General features: G+C 39.2%; 1 protein-coding gene across 4 annotated transcripts in view; it reads left to right on the forward strand.

The window, feature by feature from the left end:
* The window catches only part of LOC141404907 (uncharacterized), a 127292-nt gene that overhangs the window by 71156 nt on the left and 37443 nt on the right, over nt 1-18693 (forward strand). For all 4 annotated transcript variants that reach the window (XM_073988740.1, XM_073988738.1, XM_073988739.1 and 1 more), the window contains one exon: nt 10346-10514. In XM_073988740.1, the coding sequence (XP_073844841.1) occupies nt 10346-10514 (169 nt within the window). The remainder of the gene's footprint in view (nt 1-10345; nt 10515-18693) is intronic.

The raw sequence follows: 18693 nt of genomic DNA on the forward strand, positions 1-18693 counted from the left end.
TGCAATTAGTCCATATAGCTTCCCCACTGGGTTTTGGCTACACATGTTGCCACAACAATTGACCATAATAAAACCTTGTCATTAAGCTTTTGCCAAATACAAACAACAGCAACAACAATACTTACATTTATTATGTTCTGGACACATATCCTAGCCAACAGTTGTTCAAGTACATGTTGATTGTTATTTTGTTTTTGTTTTTTTTTTTTCATACACCAAATATGTGAAAGATTTTTATAAAGGTCAAATGTCTCACATGAAAACAAAAAAAAAAAAGAAATAACAAATTAAGAGACACTAAGAGTAATGACTTTATCCCTTTTGACTCTCCCCACCCCTTTGCTATTTCTTGTCTAGAAGAAACAATTGCAACAAATCACTTTTTAAATTAAAAAAAAAAAAAAAACATTTTTTCTAAATCAATTTATCTTGGCAAAGAAAGCAAGACAATGTCGGAAAGCTTTTGGGGATGTGGAGATTTGTAAAAGTCAAGTTTCTATTGATTATTTTGTACAAATTGTTTAAATGCCGAAGGACACAATCGCACAACAATAGAGGATTTTTAAGGATTTATTTTTCAAATACCAACAAAACGGGGACTTTTAAGGAAACAAGAATCGCAGGTTTTCTAAGATAATCCCTCCTAAAGGGGTCTTCTATACATAGAAGACCTCCTAAAAGGGTCTTCCATACATAGAAGATCCCCTAAAGGGCTCTTCTTAACATAGCAGACTTCCTAAAGAGGTCTTCTTAACATAGAAGACCTCCTAAAGGGATCTTCTGTACATAGACGTAATCTTCTATACGTAGCAGACCTCCTAAAGGGGTCTTCTACACACATAACACTTATTAAAGCGGTCTTGTATACTTAGACGACCTCCCAAAGGGATCTTTTATACATAGAAGACCTCCTAAAGGAGCCTTCTATACATAGAAGACATCCTAAAGGGGTCTTCTATACATAGAAGACCTCCTAAAGGGGTCTTCTGTACATAGAAGACCTCTTAAAGGAGTCCTCTATACATAAAAAACCTCCTAAAGGCGCCTTCTATACACAGAAGAGCTCCTAAAGGGGTCTTCTATACATAGAAGACCTCCTAAAGGAGTCTTCTTAACATACAAGGCTTCCTAAAGGGATCATCTTAACAAAGAAGACCTCCTAAAGGGGTCTTCTGTACAGAGAAGAAATCTTGAAGGGGTCCTCTATAAATAGAAGACATCCTAGATGCGTCTTCTATACATAGAAGACCTCCTAAATGAGTCTTTTATACATAGAAGACCTCCTAAAGGAGTCTTCTGTACATATAAAACCTCGTAAAGGGGTCTTCTATACATAAAAGAGCTCCTAAAGGAGTCTTCTGTACATAGAAGTCCTCCTAAAGGAGTCTTCTATACATAGAACACCTCCTAAAGGAGTCTTCTATACATAGAAGACCTCCTAAAGGAGTCTTCTATACATAGAAGACCTCCTAAAGGGGTCTTCTATACATAGAAGACCTCCTAAAGGGGTCTTCTATACATAGAAGACCTCCTAAAGGGGTCTTCTATACATAGAAGACCTCCTAAAGGGGTCTTCTATACATAGAAGACCTCCTAAACGGGTCTTCTATACACAGAAGAGCTCCTAAAGAGGTCTTCTATACATAGAAGACCTCCTAAAGGAGTTTTCTTAACATACAAGACTTCCTAAAGGGATCATCTTAACAAAGAAGACCTCCTAAAGGTGTCTTCTGTACACAGAAGAAATCTTAAAGGGGTCCTCTATAAATAGAAGACATTCTAGAAGCGTCTTCTATACATAGAAGACCTCCTAAATGAGTCTTTTATACATAGAAGACCTCCTAAAGGAGTCTTCTGTACATATAAAACCTCGTAAAGGGGTCTTCTATACATAAAAGAGCTCCTAAAGGAGTCTTCTGTACATAGAAGTCCTCCTAAAGGAGTCTTCTATACATAGAAGACCTCCTAAAGGAGTCTTCTATACATAGAAGACCTCCTAAAGGAGTCTTCTATACATAGAAGACCTCCTAAAGGGGTCTTCTATACATAGAAGACCTCCTAAAGGGGTCTTCTATACATAGAAGACCTCCTATACATATAAGACCACCTAAAGGGGTCTTCTATACGTAGAAGACCTCCTAAAGGTGTCTCGTTTACATAGAAGACTTCCTAAGGGGGTCTTCTATACATAGACGACCTCTTAAAGGAGTCCTCTATACATAGAACACCTCCTAAACGGGTCTTCTATACACAGAAGAGCTCCTAAAGAGGTCTTCTATACATAGAAGACCTCCTAAAGGAGTTTTCTTAACATACAAGACTTCCTAAAGGGATCATCTTAACAAAGAAGACCTCCTAGAGGTGTCTTCTGTTCACTGAAGAAATCTTAAAGGGGTCCTCTATAAATAGAAGACATCCTAGAGGCGTCTTCTATACATAGAAGACCTCCTAAATGAGTCTTCTATACATAGAAGACCTCCTAAAGGAGTCTTTTGTACATAGACAACCTCGTAAAGGGGTGTTCTATACATAGAAGACCTCCTAAAGGGGTCTTCTAAAAATAGAGGACCTTCCTAAGGGGGTCTTATTTACCTCCTAAAGGGGTCTCCTATACGTAGAAGACCTCCTAAAGGGGCCTTCTGTACATAGAAGACCTCCTAAAGGGGCCTTCTGTACATAGAAGACCTACTAAAGGGGCCTTCTATACATAGAAGACTCCCTAAAGGGGTATTCTTAACATAGAAGACCTTCTAAAGGGGTCTTCTGTACATAGAAGAAATCTTAAAGGGGTCCTCTATAAATAGAAGACATCCTAGAGGCGTCTTCTATACATAGAAGACCTCCTATATGAGTCTTCTATACATAGCAGACCTCCTAAAGGAGTCTTCTGTACATAGACAACCTCGTAAAGGGGTGTTCTATACATAGAAGACCTTCTAAAGGGGTCTTCTAAAAATAGAGGACCTTCCTAAGGGGGTCTTATTTACCTCCTAAAGGGGTCTCCTATACGTAGAAGACCTCCTAAAGGGGTCACCTATACGTAGAAGACCTCCTAAATGGGCCTTCTGTACATAGAAGACCTGCTAAAGGGGCCTTCTGTACATAGAAGACCTCCTAAAGGGGTCACCTATACGTAGAAGACCTCCTAAATGGGCCTTCTGTACATAGAAGACCTGCTAAAGGGGCCTTCTGTACATAGAAGACCTCCTAAAGGGGTCTTCTATACATAGAAGACCTCCTAAAGGTGTCTTCTATACATAGAAGACCTCCTAAAGGGGTCTTCTATACATATAAGACCTCCTAAAGGGGTCTTCTATACATAGAAGACTTTCTAACGGGGTCTTTTATACATGGAGGACCACCTAAAGGGGTCTTTTCTAAATAGAAGAACTCATAAAGAGATCATAAAAGACCTCCTAAGGGGGTCTTCTATACATAGAAGACCTCCCAAAGAAGACCTCTACACATAGAAGACCTCCTAAAGTGGTCTTCTATACATAGAAGACCTCCTAAAGGGGTCTTTTGTACATTGAAGAACTCATAAAGGGGTATTCTGTACATTGAAGAACTCATAAAGGGGTATTCTATACAGAGAAGACTTCCTAACGGGGACTTCTATTTATGGAAGACTACCTAAAGGGGTATTTTTAAAAAAGAAGAATTCATAAAGGGATCATAAAAGACTTCCTAACGGTGTCTTCTATATATAGAAGAACTCATAAAGGGGTATTCTATACATAGAAGACTTCCTAACGGGGTCCTTTATACATGGAAGACCACCTAAAGGGGTATTTTCTAAATAGAAGAACTCATAAAGTGATCATAAAGGACCTCCTAAGTGGGTCTTCTGTACATAGAAGACCTCCCAAAGAAGACCTCTATACATAGAAGACCTCCTAAAGGGATCTTCCATACATAGAAGACCTCCTAGAGGGGTCTTCTATACATAGAAGACCTCCTAAAGGTGTCTTCTATACATAGAAGACCTCCTAAAGGGGTCTTCTATACATATAAGACCTCCTAAAGGGGTCTTCTATACATAGAAGACTTCCTAACGGGGTCTTCTATATATAGAGTCTTCTATACATAGAAGACCTCCTAAAGGGGTCTTCTATACATAGAAGACCTCCTAAAGGGGTCTTCCATACATAGAAGACCTCCTAAAGGGGTCTTCTATACATAGAAGACCTCCTAAAGGGGTCTTCTATACATAGAAGACCTCCTAAAGGGGTCTTCTATACATATAAGACCACCTAAAGGGGTCTTCTATACGTAGAAGACCTCCTAAAGGTGTCTCGTTTACATAGAAGACTTCCTAAGGGGGTCTTCTATACATAGACGACCTCTTAAAGGAGTCCTCTATACATAGAACACCTCCTAAACGGGTCTTCTATACACAGAAGAGCTCCTAAAGAGGTCTTCTATACATAGAACATAGACAACCTCGTAAAGGGGTGTTCTATACATAGAAGACCTCCTAAAGGGGTCTTCTAAAAATAGAGGACCTTCCTAAGGGGGTCTTATTTACCTCCTAAAGGGGTCTCCTATACGTAGAAGACCTCCTAAAGGGGCCTTCTGTACATAGAAGACCTACTAAAGGGGCCTTCTATACATAGAAGACTCCCTAAAGGGGTCTTCTTAACATAGAAGACCTTCTAAAGGGGTCTTCTGTACATAGAAGAAATCTTAAAGGGGTCCTCTATAAATAGAAGACATCCTAGAGGCGTCTTCTATACATAGAAGACCTCCTAAATGAGTCTTCTATACATAGAAGACCTCCTAAAGGAGTCTTCTGTACATAGACAACCTCGTAAAGGGGTGTTCTATACATAGAAGACCTTCTAAAGGGGTCTTCTAAAAATAGAGGACCTTCCTAAGGGGGTCTTATTTACCTCATAAAGGGGTCTCCTATACGTAGAAGACCTCCTAAAGGGGTCTCCTATACGTAGAAGACCTCCTAAATGGGCCTTCTGTACATAGAAGACCTGCTAAGGGGGCCTTCTGTACATAGAAGACCTCCTAAAGGGGTCTTCTATACATAGAAGACCTCCTAAAGGTGTCTTCTATACATAGAAGACCTCCTAAAGGTGTCTTCTATACATAGAAGACCTCCTAAAGGGGTCTTCTATACATATAAGACCTCCTAAAGGGGTCTTCTATACATAGAAGACTTCCTAACGGGGTCTTCTATATATAGAAGAACTCATAAAGGGGTCTCCTATACATAGAAGACTTTCTAACGGGGTCTTTTATACATGGAGGACCACCTAAAGGGGTCTTTTCTAAATAGAAGAACTCATAAAGAGATCATAAAAGACCTCCTAAGGGGGTCTTCTATACATAGAAGACCTCCCAAAGAAGACCTCTACACATAGAAGACCTCCTAAAGTGGTCTTCTATACATAGAAGACCTCCTAAAGGGGTCTTTTGTACATTGAAGAACTCATAAAGGGGTATTCTGTACATTGAAGAACTCATAAAGGGGTATTCTATACAGAGAAGACTTCCTAACGGGGACTTCTATTTATGGAAGACTACCTAAAGGGGTATTTTTAAAAAGAAGAATTCATAAAGGGATCATAAAAGACTTCCTAACGGTGTCTTCTATATATAGAAGAACTCATAAAGGGGTATTCTATACATAGAAGACTTCCTAACGGGGTCCTTTATACATGGAAGACCACCAAAAGGGGTATTTTCTAAATAGAAGAACTCATAAAGGGATCATAAAGGACCTCCTAAGTGGGTCTTCTGTACATAGAAGACCTCCCAAAGAAGACCTCTATACATAGAAGACCTCCTAAAGGGATCTTCCATACATAGAAGACCTCCTAGAGGGGTCTTCTATACATAGAAGACTTCCTAGCGGGGTCTTCTATACATAGAAGAACTCATAAAGGGGTCTCTTATAAATAGAAGAACTCATAAAGGGATCATAAAAGACCTCCTAAAGGGGTCTTCTGTACATAGAAGACCTCCTAAAGGGCTCTTCTATATGTAGAAGACCTCCTAAAGGGGTATTCTATACGTAGAAGACTTCCTAAAGGGGTCTTCCATACATAGAAGACCTCATAAAAAGGTCTTCTGTACATAGAAGACCCCCTAAAGGGGCCTTCTATACATAGAAGACCTCCTAAAGGGGTCTTCTATACATAGAAGACTTCCTAACGGGGTCTTCTATACATAGAAGACTTCCTAACGGGGTCTTCTATATATAAAAGAACTCATAAAGGGGTCTCCTATACATAGAAGACTTCCTAACGGGGTCTTTTATACATGGAAGACCACCTAAAGGGGTCTTTTCTAAATAGAATAACTCATAAAGGGATCATAAAAGACCTCCTAAGGGGGTCTTCTATATATAGAAGACCTCCCAAAGAAGACCTCCTAAAGGGGTCTTCTATACGTAGAAGACCTCCTAAAGGGATCTTCTATACGTAGAAGACCTCCTAAAGGGGACTTCTGTACATAGAAGAACTCATAAAGGGGTATTCTATACATAGAAGACTTCCTAACGGGGACTTCTATTTATGGAAGACCACCTACAGGGGTCTCTTATAAAAAGAAGAATTCATAAAGGGGTCTTCTATACACAGAAGACCTCCTAAAGGGATCTTCTAAACATAGAAGACCTCCTAAAGGGGTATTCTATACATGGAAGTTCCCCAAAAGGGGTATTCTATGCATAGACCTCCTAAAGGGGTCTTCTATACATATAAGACCTCCTAAAGGGGTCTTCTATACATAGAAGACTTCCTAACGGGGTCTTCTATATATAGAGTCTTCTATACATAGAAGACCTCCTAAAGGGGTCTTCTATACATAGAAGACCTCCTAAAGGGGTCTTCTATACATAGAAGACCTCCTAAAGGGGTCTTCTATACATAGAAGACCTCCTAAAGGGGTCTTCTATACATAGAAGACCTCCTAAAGGGGTCTTCTATACATATAAGACCACCTAAAGGGGTCTTCTATACGTAGAAGACCTCCTAAAGGTGTCTCGTTTACATAGAAGACTTCCTAAGGGGGTCTTCTATACATAGACGACCTCTTAAAAGAGTCCTCTATACATAGAACACCTCCTAAACGGGTCTTCTATACACAGAAGAGCTCCTAAAGAGGTCTTCTATACATAGAAGACCTCCTAAAGGAGTTTTCTTAACATACAAGACTTCCTAAAGGGATCATCTTAACAAAGAAGACCTCCTAAAGGTGTCTTCTGTACACAGAAGAAATCTTAAAGGGGTCCTCTATAAATAGAAGACATCCTAGAGGCGTATTCTATACATAGAAGACCTCCTAAATGAGTCTTCTATACATAGAAGACCTCCTAAAGGAGTCTTTTGTACATAGACAACCTCGTAAAGGGGTGTTCTATACATAGAAGACCTCCTAAAGGGGTCTTCTAAAAATAGAGGACCTTCCTAAGGGGGTCTTATTTACCTCCTAAAGGGGTCTCCTATACGTAGAAGACCTCCTAAAGGGGCCTTCTGTACATAGAAGACCTACTAAAGGGGCCTTCTATACATAGAAGACTCCCTAAAGGGGTCTTCTTAACATAGAAGACCTTCTAAAGGGGTCTTCTGTACATAGAAGAAATCTTAAAGGGGTCCTCTATAAATAGAAGACATCCTAGAGGCGTATTCTATACATAGAAGACCTCCTAAGGGGGTCTTCTATACATAGAAGACCTCCCAAAGAAGACCTCTACACATAGAAGACCTCCTAAAGTGGTCTTCTATACATAGAAGACCTCCTAAAGGGGTCTTTTGTACATTGAAGAACTCATAAAGGGGTATTCTGTACATTGAAGAACTAATAAAGGGGTATTCTATACAGAGAAGACTTCCTAACGGGGACTTCTATTTATGGAAGACTACCTAAAGGGGTATTTTTAAAAAGAAGAATTCATAAAGGGATCATAAAAGACTTCCTAACGGTGTCTTCTATATATAGAAGAACTCATAAAGGGGTATTCTTTACATAGAAGACTTCCTAACGGGGTCCTTTATACATGGAAGACCACCTAAAGGGGTATTTTCTAAATAGAAGAACTCATAAAGGGATCATAAAGGACCTCCTAAGTGGGTCTTCTGTACATAGAAGACCTCCCAAAGAAGACCTCTATACATAGAAGACCTCCTAAAGGGATCTTCCATACATAGAAGACCCCCTAGAGGGGTCTTCTATACATAGAAGACTTCCTAGCGGGGTCTTCTATACATAGAAGAACTCATAAAGGGGTCTCTTATAAATAGAAGAACTCATAAAGGGATCATAAAAGACCTCCTAAAGGGGTCTTCTGTACATAGAAGACCTCCTAAAGGGCTCTTCTATACGTAGAAGACCTCCTAAAGGGGTATTCTATACGTAGAAGACTTCCTAAAGGGGTCTTCCATACATAGAAGACCTCATAAAAAGGTCTTCTGTACATAGAAGACCCCCTAAAGGGGCCTTCTATACATAGAAGACCTCCTAAAGGGGTCTTCTATACATAGAAGACTTCCTAACGGGGTCTTCTATATATAAAAGAACTCATAAAGGGGTCTCCTATACATAGAAGACTTCCTAACGGGGTCTTTTATACATGGAAGACCACCTAAAGGGGTCTTTTCTAAATAGAAGAACTCATGAAGGGATCATAAAAGACCTCCTAAGGGGGTCTTCTATATATAGAAGACCTCCCAAAGAAGACCTCCTAAAGTGGTCTTCTATACGTAGAAGACCTCCTAAAGGGATCTTCTATACGTAGAAGACCTCCTAAAGGGATCTTCTATACGTAGAAGACCTCCTAAAGGGGACTTCTGTACATAGAAGAACTCATAAAGGGGTATTCTATACATAGAAGACTTCCTAACGGGGACTTCTATTTATGGAAGACCACCTACAGGGGTCTCTTATAAAAAGAAGAATTCATAAAGGGGTCTTCTATACACAGAAGACCTCCTAAAGGGATCTTCTAAACATAGAAGACCTCCTAAAGGGGTATTCTATACATGGAAGTTCCCCAAAAGGGGTATTCTATGCATAGACCTCCTAAAGATTTCTTCTGTACATACAAGACATCCCAAAGGAGTATTCTATACATAGAAAACCTCCTAAGGGAGACTTCTATACATAGAAGACCTCTTCTTTAAATAGAGTTTTCTATAGATAGGAGGCATCTTAAAAGGGTCCTCTATTGTTTGAAGCTCTTTTAATGTGACATTCTGTACACATTCTGTAGATAAAAGACCTTATAATTGTGTCATCTGTATATAAGAACTCTTAAAGGGGTTCTCCTTAAGGGGTATTCTAGAGATGGAAGACCTCCTAAGAGGGTCTTCTAGTGATATAAAATCTTCTAAAGTTGTCTTCTAAAGGTATAAGGCCTCCTAAAGGGTCTTCTATAGATAGAAGACCCCTTTATAGAGGCAGAAAGCATGCTAAATGTGAGATGTGAAAGTTGCCTTGGCTGGCAATCGAACCCAGGCATACAATGTGCAAGGCGGTTGAGCTTACAACTGCACCACGGTGGCAACCCACTCCACTAGTCTCAAAAAAATAAAATATTTATCAAGTTTAATTTAAAGTTCAAACATTCACCAATCTCATCTCCACTTCATTCATTTCTTTTCTCCTATTGACACAATTGTACGAATGACCACAGTTTCAAGAGTCACTTATGTTCGGTCACACACATGTGTTCTGGCTTATCAGCTAGCCATAGATTAAAAGTTCCATCATCAAATACCACACGACAAAGTCAAAGAAAGCTGGTGGTGGCTTCATCCTCCGTTATTCATCAGCGTACTTAGAACATTGTAAAACTTTGACAAAATTCAACAACGACTGGAGTTTTCCTTCGCCCTCCGCAGAGAGATATAAAAACTTGCAATTCTCTTTCGACAAACTACAAATGCCCACCACAGATGTTTGTTTCGCTTTGAGGTAAAACTTTTCAAGAATCGTTTTTTGGCTTCGACTTTGTGAAAAGTAATCGAATTACATAGCTGCTGTTTGTACTTGTGACTGATTTAACCCCTCCCTCAAAGCAATTGTTGTTGGTCGGAGGGGTTGGGGGTTGTATTTTCTGCCTGCCAGCTGTAAATCTTCGATTATTGGCCATTGTGGTCGAAAATCGAGTTCTTAACCGAACAATAAAAACAATTTAATGGTTTATTGTAGCAAATATTTAAGAGCGGAGAATGAAGGGGGAGAAGAGTTTTTGTGGTCATTTTTCGGTGTCACAAAACTTTTATGTTTCTTGTTATTGTTGCGATGCCTGGGTATTAGAAGTTTTTGTTCGCATCTTTTTTTCCTTAAATTTCATGTATTTTCTTTCTTTTATTGCTTTTCTTTGCAGTTAATAAGTTTTAAAGATGGCAAAGTGGGTGTCAACTTTTTCGGCTATCATGCCGAGGCTGGACTTGGTGGCCAAAACTCTGGTAATGGCTTATTAGGCGGTCTACACGCCTCTGCAGGCACACCATGGGGACAAAATGCAGCAGCCGGTTTGGGTGGTAATGTTAATGGTAAGTAGCAAAGTATAATGTATTTTTAAGGATTTTATGAGGCAAATTAACGATGATTCTATTGAAGTTATGATTTATTGCTTCCCGTACTTGTGGAATTTTAAAGAATATTTACTTTACTGAGGTGACCCCATCTTTGTTTGACGAGATGTGGCTTTGTTTTTAAACTGCCTCCTTATTTTACATATGCGTCTGTTGGCCAATATTATCCTTCTCCTTATTTTACAACTGATGTTGTTTGTTGTGTTAATGATGGTGTCGTGGTAGATGAAGTCTTTAACTATCTCAATATTTTAGGTACATACTTACACATTTAGTCTGAGTTCTGTGGACGCATTGCACGGCGATTACTTCAACATGGTGTGGATTCTTAAAGGTGTCAGTTACTTCTTTTCCAGATCGCAACATGATTTCAATGTCGTCGGCATTAACATTTAACACGTGACACATGTGGCTATTTATGTTGGAGAAGTTCTTTGTCGTTTTAAGAGAGGGCCGGGAATAAGTTAATGCTATATGTATTACAAAGCCAAAGTGCTAACTATCTGATGCGTACACCTTATTAGACTGTCGCGTCCAGTCTTGAACAACTCGACAGGTAAACCACCATCAGCCGGTTTATTGCTGCCAAGACCTCATTTTGACAGGCGGATTGGATCTAGGATTGGATCTGTGGAGTCTTTTATCTAAAGAAGTCTCCTTCAGTAGGTCTTCTATCCCCACAAGACCCCTTTAGGAGGTATTCTAACTCTGGAAGAGCATTTTAGAAGGTATTCAATTTCTAGAAAACCCCTTTAGTAGGTCTTCTAATACTGATAGAAAATTAGGAAGATTTGTATCTATTGAAGACCCCATTAGAAGGTATTTTATCTCCAGAATACCCCTTTAGAACACCTTAAGTAGTCTTCCGTCTATAGGAGACACTCTTAGGAGGATCTTCTATATATGGGAGGCCCTTTTAGAAGGTCTTCTATCTATGGAAAATCCCTCTAGGAGGTCTTCTTTCTTTAGGAGAAAAATCCCTAAAAGGTCCCCATTAAAAGGTTTTCTATATATGGAACATTCCTTTAGGCGGTGTTCTATGTGTATAAAGCCACTTTAGGAGGTTTTCCATCTCTGGAAAACCTCTTCAAGACGTCTTCTAACACTGAAAGAGCCCTTTAAGAAGTCTTATATCTATAGAAGACCCGTTTAGAAGGTATTCTAGATGTAGAAGACAACTTTAGGAGGTCTTCTATCTCTGGAAGAACCTTTTAGGAGTTATTCTACCTATAGAGGACCCCTCTAGGAGGTCTTCTATCTCTGAAAGATCCCCTTGTGAGGCATTATATCTGTAGAAGACCACTTCATGAGGTCTACTATCTCTGGAAGAACCTTTTAGGAGTTATTCTACCTATAGGGGACCCCTTTAGGAGGTCTTCTATCTCTGGAAGACCCCCTTAGCTATAGAAGACCACTTCAGGAGGTCTTCCTTCTGCCTCTAGAATACCCATTTAGGAGCTATCTATCTATAGAGGACCACTTTAGGAGGTCTTCTATCTCTGGAAGACCACCTTAGGAGGTATTATATCTATAGAAGACCCCGTTAGAAGGTATTATATCTATAGAAAACCACGTCCGGAGGTCTTCTATCTCTGGAAGAACCTTTTAGGAGTTGGTCTACCTATAGAGGCCCCTTTAGGAGGTCTTCTATCTCTGGAAGACCCCCTTAGGAGGTATTATATCTATAAAAGACCCCCTTAGGAGGTATTATATCTATAGAAAACCACGTCAGGAGGTCTTCTATCTCTGGAAGAACCTTTTAGGAGTTGGTCTACCTATAGAGGCCCCTTTAGGAGGTCTTCTATCTCTGCAAGACCCCCTTAGGAGGTATTATATCTATAGAAGAACACTTCAGGAGGTATTCTATATCTGGAAGAACATTTTAGGAGTTATTCTACCTATAGAGGACCCCTTTAGGAGGTCTTCTATCTCTGGAAGACCCCCTTAGCTATAGAAGACCACTTCAGGAGGTCTTCCTTCTGTCTCTAGAATACCCTTTTAGGAGTTATCTATCTATAGGGGACCACTTTAGGAGGTCTTCTATCTTTGGAAGACCCCTTTAGGAGGTATTATATCTATAGAAGACCGCTTCAGGAGGTCTTGTATCTCTGGAAGAACCTTTTAGGAGTTGTTTTACCTGTAGAGGCCCCTTTAGGAGGTCTTCTATCTCTGAAAGACCCCCTTAGGAGGCATTAAATCCACTTCAGGAAGTCTTCCTTCTGTCTCTGGAATACCCTTTTAGGAGTTATCTACATATATAGGACCCCTGTAGGAGGTCTTCTGTCTCTGGAAGGCCCCTTTAGGAGGTATTATATCTATAGAAGACCACTTCAGGAGGTCTTCTATCTCTGGAAGAACATTTTAGGAGTTGTTCTACCTGTAGAGGCCCCTTTAGGAGGTCTTCTATCTCTGAAAGACCCCCTTAGGAGGCATTAAATCCACTTCAGGAAGTCTTCCTTCTGTCTCTGGAATACCCTTTTAGGAGTTATCTACATATATAGGACCCCTGTAGGAGGTCTTCTGTCTCTGGAAGGCCCCTTTAGGAGGTATTATATCTATAGAAAACCACTTCAGTAGGCTTATTCTGTAACTTTTTAACAACTTTACTCATTGTTTATTTTACAACAATTTCATTTGTTTGTTTTGTAGTTGTTACAAAAACAAAAGAAATTTTAACAACTTTTCAGTCGATAAAAGTTACAGAATTCCTACACAGGAGGTCTTCTATCTCTGGAAGAACATTTTAGGAGTTGTTCTACCTGTAGAGGCCCCTTTAGGAGGTCTTCTATCTCTGAAAGACCCCCTTAGGAGGCATTAAATCCACTTCAGGAGGTCTTCCTTCTGTCTCTGGAATGCCCTTTTAGGAGTTATCTACATATATAGGACCCCTTTAGGAGGTCTTCTGTCTCTGGAAGACCCCCTTAGAAGGTATTATATCTATAGAAGACCCCCTTAGGAGGTATTATATCTATAGAAGACCACTTTTGTCTCTGGAATACTCTTTTAGGAGTTATCTACCTACATATATAGGACACCTTTGGGAGGTCTTCTAGATCTATAGAAGCCCCTTAGGAGGTATTATATCTATACAAGACCACTTCAGGAGGTCTTCTATCTCTGGAAGAACCTTTTATGAGGTCTTCTATCTTTGGAAGACCACTTCAGGAGGTCTTCTATCTAGAACCTTTTAGGAGTTATTCTATCTATAGAATCCCCATTAGGAGGTCTTCTATCTATGGAAGACCCCATCGGCAAGTTTTCTATCTCTGGATGACCCTTCTAGGAGTTAATGTACCTATAAAGGACCCATTTTGGTACAAAATACCCCTCTAGGATATCTTCCATCTCTGGAAGACCCTATTAGGAGTTATTCTAAGACCTTTTAGGCGGTCTTCTCACTATAAAAACCACTTTACGGAATCTTCTACCACTGGAAGACCCCTTTAGGTGGCCTTCAATCTATAGAAGGTCAACTTTAGGAATTCTTTTATCTATAGAAGACCACTTTAGGTGGTCTTCAATCGACAGCAGATCACTTTAGGAGGCCATTTATATATGGAAGACCATATATTGGAGATCGTCTGTCTATAGATGACCACATTTGAAGGTTTTCTAAGAACAGAAGATCCCTTTAAGAGGTCTTCCGTATAAAGAAGATATCTTACGGAGGTCTCATATCCACAAACGACCCTTTTAAAAGGTGTTCTATTTATAGAAAACAAATTCATGATATCTTCAATCTATAGAAGACCCTTAAGGATGTCTTCCACCTATAGAAGATCATCTTTTGAGGTCTTCATTCTATGTAGGAGGTCCTCAAAGTACAAAATACCACTTTAGGAGGTCTTTTATCTATGGAAGATCCCTTTAGGAGGGTTTTTTTTCTATGGAAGATTCCTTTAGCACATTTTATTTCTATGGAAGAGCACTTTAAGACGTCTTCTACCTTTAGAAAACCTTTATTGGACGTCTTCTAACACTGTATGATCCCTTAAGGAAGACTTCTATGATGCCTTCTATCAATGGAGGACTCATTTAGGAGGTGTTCTATTTACTTACTTATAGTTAAAGGTGGCCCATATAGGGCTTTTATATCTATAGAAAACCTTCAAAAAGAAGGTCTTCTATCTATTGAAGACACTTTAGGAGGTCTTTTAACTCTACGAGACACTTTGGAAGACCCATTTAGAAGGTCTTTTATATATAGAAGATCATTATAGAAACTTTCTTATCTGCAGAAGAGCAGTTTAGGAGGTCTGTTCTAGAAGGAATACTCATTTAGGTATTTTATCGCTAGAAGACCCCTTTAGGAGATTTTTTATCTATAGAAGATCCCTTAGGAGGTCTCTTATTTATCCCCCCATTAGGAGGCCCCTTATAGGAGGTCTTCCAACAGTAGAAAACCGATTTAAAAGGTCTTTCATCTATAGAAGACCCCTTTTGAAGGTCTTCTATCTATAGAAGAACCCTTCTTCTATGAATAGTAGACACCTTTAAGCAGACCACCTTAAGTAGAACTGGCAAACTATCGATAGTCTGACTATCGTTTTGATTGCTTATTTGCCTCGAATTATTTAAAAAATAATTGATTTGGAATCCAATAGAAACTGTGCTTTACGAAAGCGATCAAAACGATAGTAAGACTATCGATGGTTTGCCAACTCTACCTTTAAGAGGTCTTCCGTATAAAGAAAACCCCTTTAGGAGACCTTCTATGTAGGAAAGATGCCTTTGGAAGGTCTTCTGGATATAGGATAGGTCTTCTAGCTGTGGATGACCAATTTCGGGGAACTTCTATCCATACATGTACTCTCGAGAAGGTATTCTATCAATCTAAGACTCTCTTGGATGTATTTTTTCTAAAACAAACCATAAGGTCTTCTATCTTCAAGACATCCTTTTCTTCTTAGAAACCCCTATGAGAAGTCTTCTGTCTACCGAAAACCCCTTTAGAAAGACTTGTTGTTGTGATGCCTTTCCCAATCCATCGCATTTCCACTATAGCAGTATTATTGGCCTTGTAATGTGCATATACATCTACGAGGGCGTAAACAGTACATCTCTTAAGGCCTGGATTAGTTACTAATCCAACGCCCTATCGACATTTTTATGGTACATGTTAGTTATGATAGCTCGCAGCCTTCAATGAGCGTTATAGGCAGTTCCCCGGGAGACCCCACGGGGAGGTCACTGTCCACTTTAGATGAAAGAAGAACCATGATAAGTCCTTCTGTTGGTACCTTTTATTTTCCTACTATCAAAGATTTTGAAAAATTAAATCTTCTTAAAGAATATTCTTCTCCATAATCGTGTATTTTTAAAGAATATCTTCCCTTCCTCCTTAGTTTCATCGTTGTATTTGACCTTTGTTGGGTTTTATAGGTTTCACACAACCTTAAAGTAAAACTCCCACTAAAGCCATAAAGCTATCAAAGACTCAATAAAAACTCCTCCACTTCTCATTTCACTGGCAAATCCCTTTTTTACTTTTCTTTTCCTGAAAATCAGACATAACTAAACCTTTATAAAAAAGAATTCTCCTTACATCCACCCAACATTCTCTTCCCGTAATTGCTCTCACTGGCCTTATCGCTTAATTGCAACAACAATTTACCAAATGATTAAATTATCCATGTCCGGGGAGAAAAGTTCTGAACAGATTTGGGATGATAACAAAACGAGTAAAGCACAACAACAACAAAACTCTAACAGATCTGTATTATCTTTATACCGCCTTTAATTAATATTATTAAAATTTTTAAAAATAATTAATTTTATTTGTTTGCTTTGTTGTTGTTCTTCTTGTTGTTTTCCCTTTTTTCATTCATTGATCCTTTGGTACAAAGGATTTTTTTGTTGCTGCTGCTTTGTCCATTTAAAGTGTTAACCAAGCAACCATCCAACCGGGAAAGTGATAAAAGCCGTTATGGTTTAACTCTTTCCAGCTCAGCTACTGGCCTCTGTTAAAGTCCAACATGTTGCCTGTCTTGACTGCCTGCCTGTCTGTCTGGCACGTTTGTAAGTTAGACGTGCTTAGCAAAAAAAAAAAATTTTTTTGAAACAAAACGAAGCATTGCCACGTGAATCCAAAATGAATTATGTTGGCTGTCAATGCTTTTTGTCTAAGCGAGGAGGTACTGTGAGTCGGAACCGAAATTTCGTCAGTGGATAAAGTAACGTCAATTTTTTAAACGATTTTAAGGAGCTGGACAATAAAGAGTACAATAGTCGTGGATTTTCTAAAGATTAGAAGGGGCATCTAAAGAGGACAGTGTTTTGCAAAATGTGATTTCAATTTGACAAGAAGTGGCTTCAATTTTAAACTGCTTTCATAGTCCAAAGTAGCATCTGGTGGCCGATACTATTTTTGTTATTTTACAACTGATGTTGTTTGATGTATTTATGGCGGTGCTGAGGTAGACGATGTCTTCAACTACTTCAAAATTGTATATACCACAGTTGGTTCAAGTTCCGTGGACGCATTGCGCGTCGATACCACCAACTTGGCTGTGTCTGCCGGACCACCTTTTGCAGATTATCTTTCGACTTTTTTTAAAGATATTTGTTACTTCTTTTACTGATCGATCCATGATGTCAAAGTCGTCGGCATAAGCAACATGTGGCTATTTGCATCTCGTATAACTTTTTTCAGCAGAATGTTGAAGAAGTCGCATGAAAGGGTGTCTCTTTGTCTGAAACCTCTTTTGGTACTAAACTGTTCGGAGAGATTCTTTCCTATTTTAAATGAGGACCGGGTATCAGTTAGAGTCATCTCACAAGGCCGAGTGAGCTTTATGCGAATACCAAATTCAGACATGGCTTGGAATACCTTTAAACATATAGGGCTGTCGAAGAATGGTTTATAATCGACTTACCATGTTGATCTGCATCTCTTCGGACTTTTCCACGATTTGACACAAGGTGAATTTTTGATAAATGGGGGATATTGCAGGACGAAGGCCGCAACGATATGGTCTAATTATTTTATTAAGTCGTTCACACAAAATCCCTGACACTATTCTATAAGCAATAGGCAGCAGACTTATAGACTTATTGGTTGAGCAGACCCCTTTCAGGAGGCCTTCTGTCTGTAGAAGAACCTCTTAGAAGGTCTTCTATCTACAGAAGACGCTTTCGGAGATCTTCAATTTGTAGAATACCGCTTAAGGAGGTTTTCTATTTATAGTATACTTTGGAGATCTCCTATATATAGAGCTTCTATATATATGAGGTATTCTATCTTTATAAAGGGGTCTTACAAAGATAAAATATGAGGTCTCATATCTATAGAAGTCCTTTAGTAGGCATTTTATCTATAGAAGACCCCCTTCGAAAAGCACTTTAGGAGCCATTCTATTTAAAGAATACCCACATAGGAAATCTTCTCTCCATAGAAGACCCTTTCGGAGGTCTTCTATTTAGACATGCCACTTTTAGGAGGTCTTATATCTATAGAAGATCCCTCTATAGAAGACTCCTCTGAGAGGCCCTCTATCTATAGGAGATCCCTGTAGGAGGTATTTTATTTAGAGAAGACCCCTTTCGGAGGTCTTCTATAAATAGAAAACTCCTTTCAGAGGCCTATAGAAGATCCCTTTTTGAAGTCTTACATCTATAGAAGACCCCTTTAAGAGGTCTTATATATTTAGAGACCCCTTTAAGAGGGCTTCTATCTACAGAAGACCCTTTAGGAGGTATTTTATTTACAGAAGCCTCTTTCGGAGGTGTTCTATATACGGAAGACCCCCTTCAGAGGCCTGTTATATATAGAAGATCCCTTTCGGAGGTCTTCTATCCATAGAAGATTAAGAAATCTACTGTCTAAAGAAGCCACATTAAGGGGGTCTTACACCTATAGAAGATCTTTTTAGGAGGCCTTTAATCTGTAGAAGACCTCTTTGAGAGGCCTTCTATCTATAGGGGATCCCTTTAGGAGGTATTTTATTTATAGAAGACCCTGCCGGAGGTCTTCTATGTATAGAACACCCTTTTAGAAAGTTTTCCATTTATAGAAAATCCCTCTAGGAAGTCTTCTATCTATAGGATATCACTTTAGGAGCTCTATTATCTAACAAAGACCAATTTTTTGAGCATTCTAGCTATAGAGGACCCCTTCAGAGGGCTCAGGAGATCTGCT

The sequence above is a fragment of the Musca autumnalis genome, unplaced genomic scaffold (genome assembly GCF_047663935.1).
Source record: "Musca autumnalis isolate F117 unplaced genomic scaffold, ASM4766393v1 scaffold_5, whole genome shotgun sequence".
NCBI classification, from domain to species: domain Eukaryota; kingdom Metazoa; phylum Arthropoda; class Insecta; order Diptera; family Muscidae; genus Musca; species Musca autumnalis.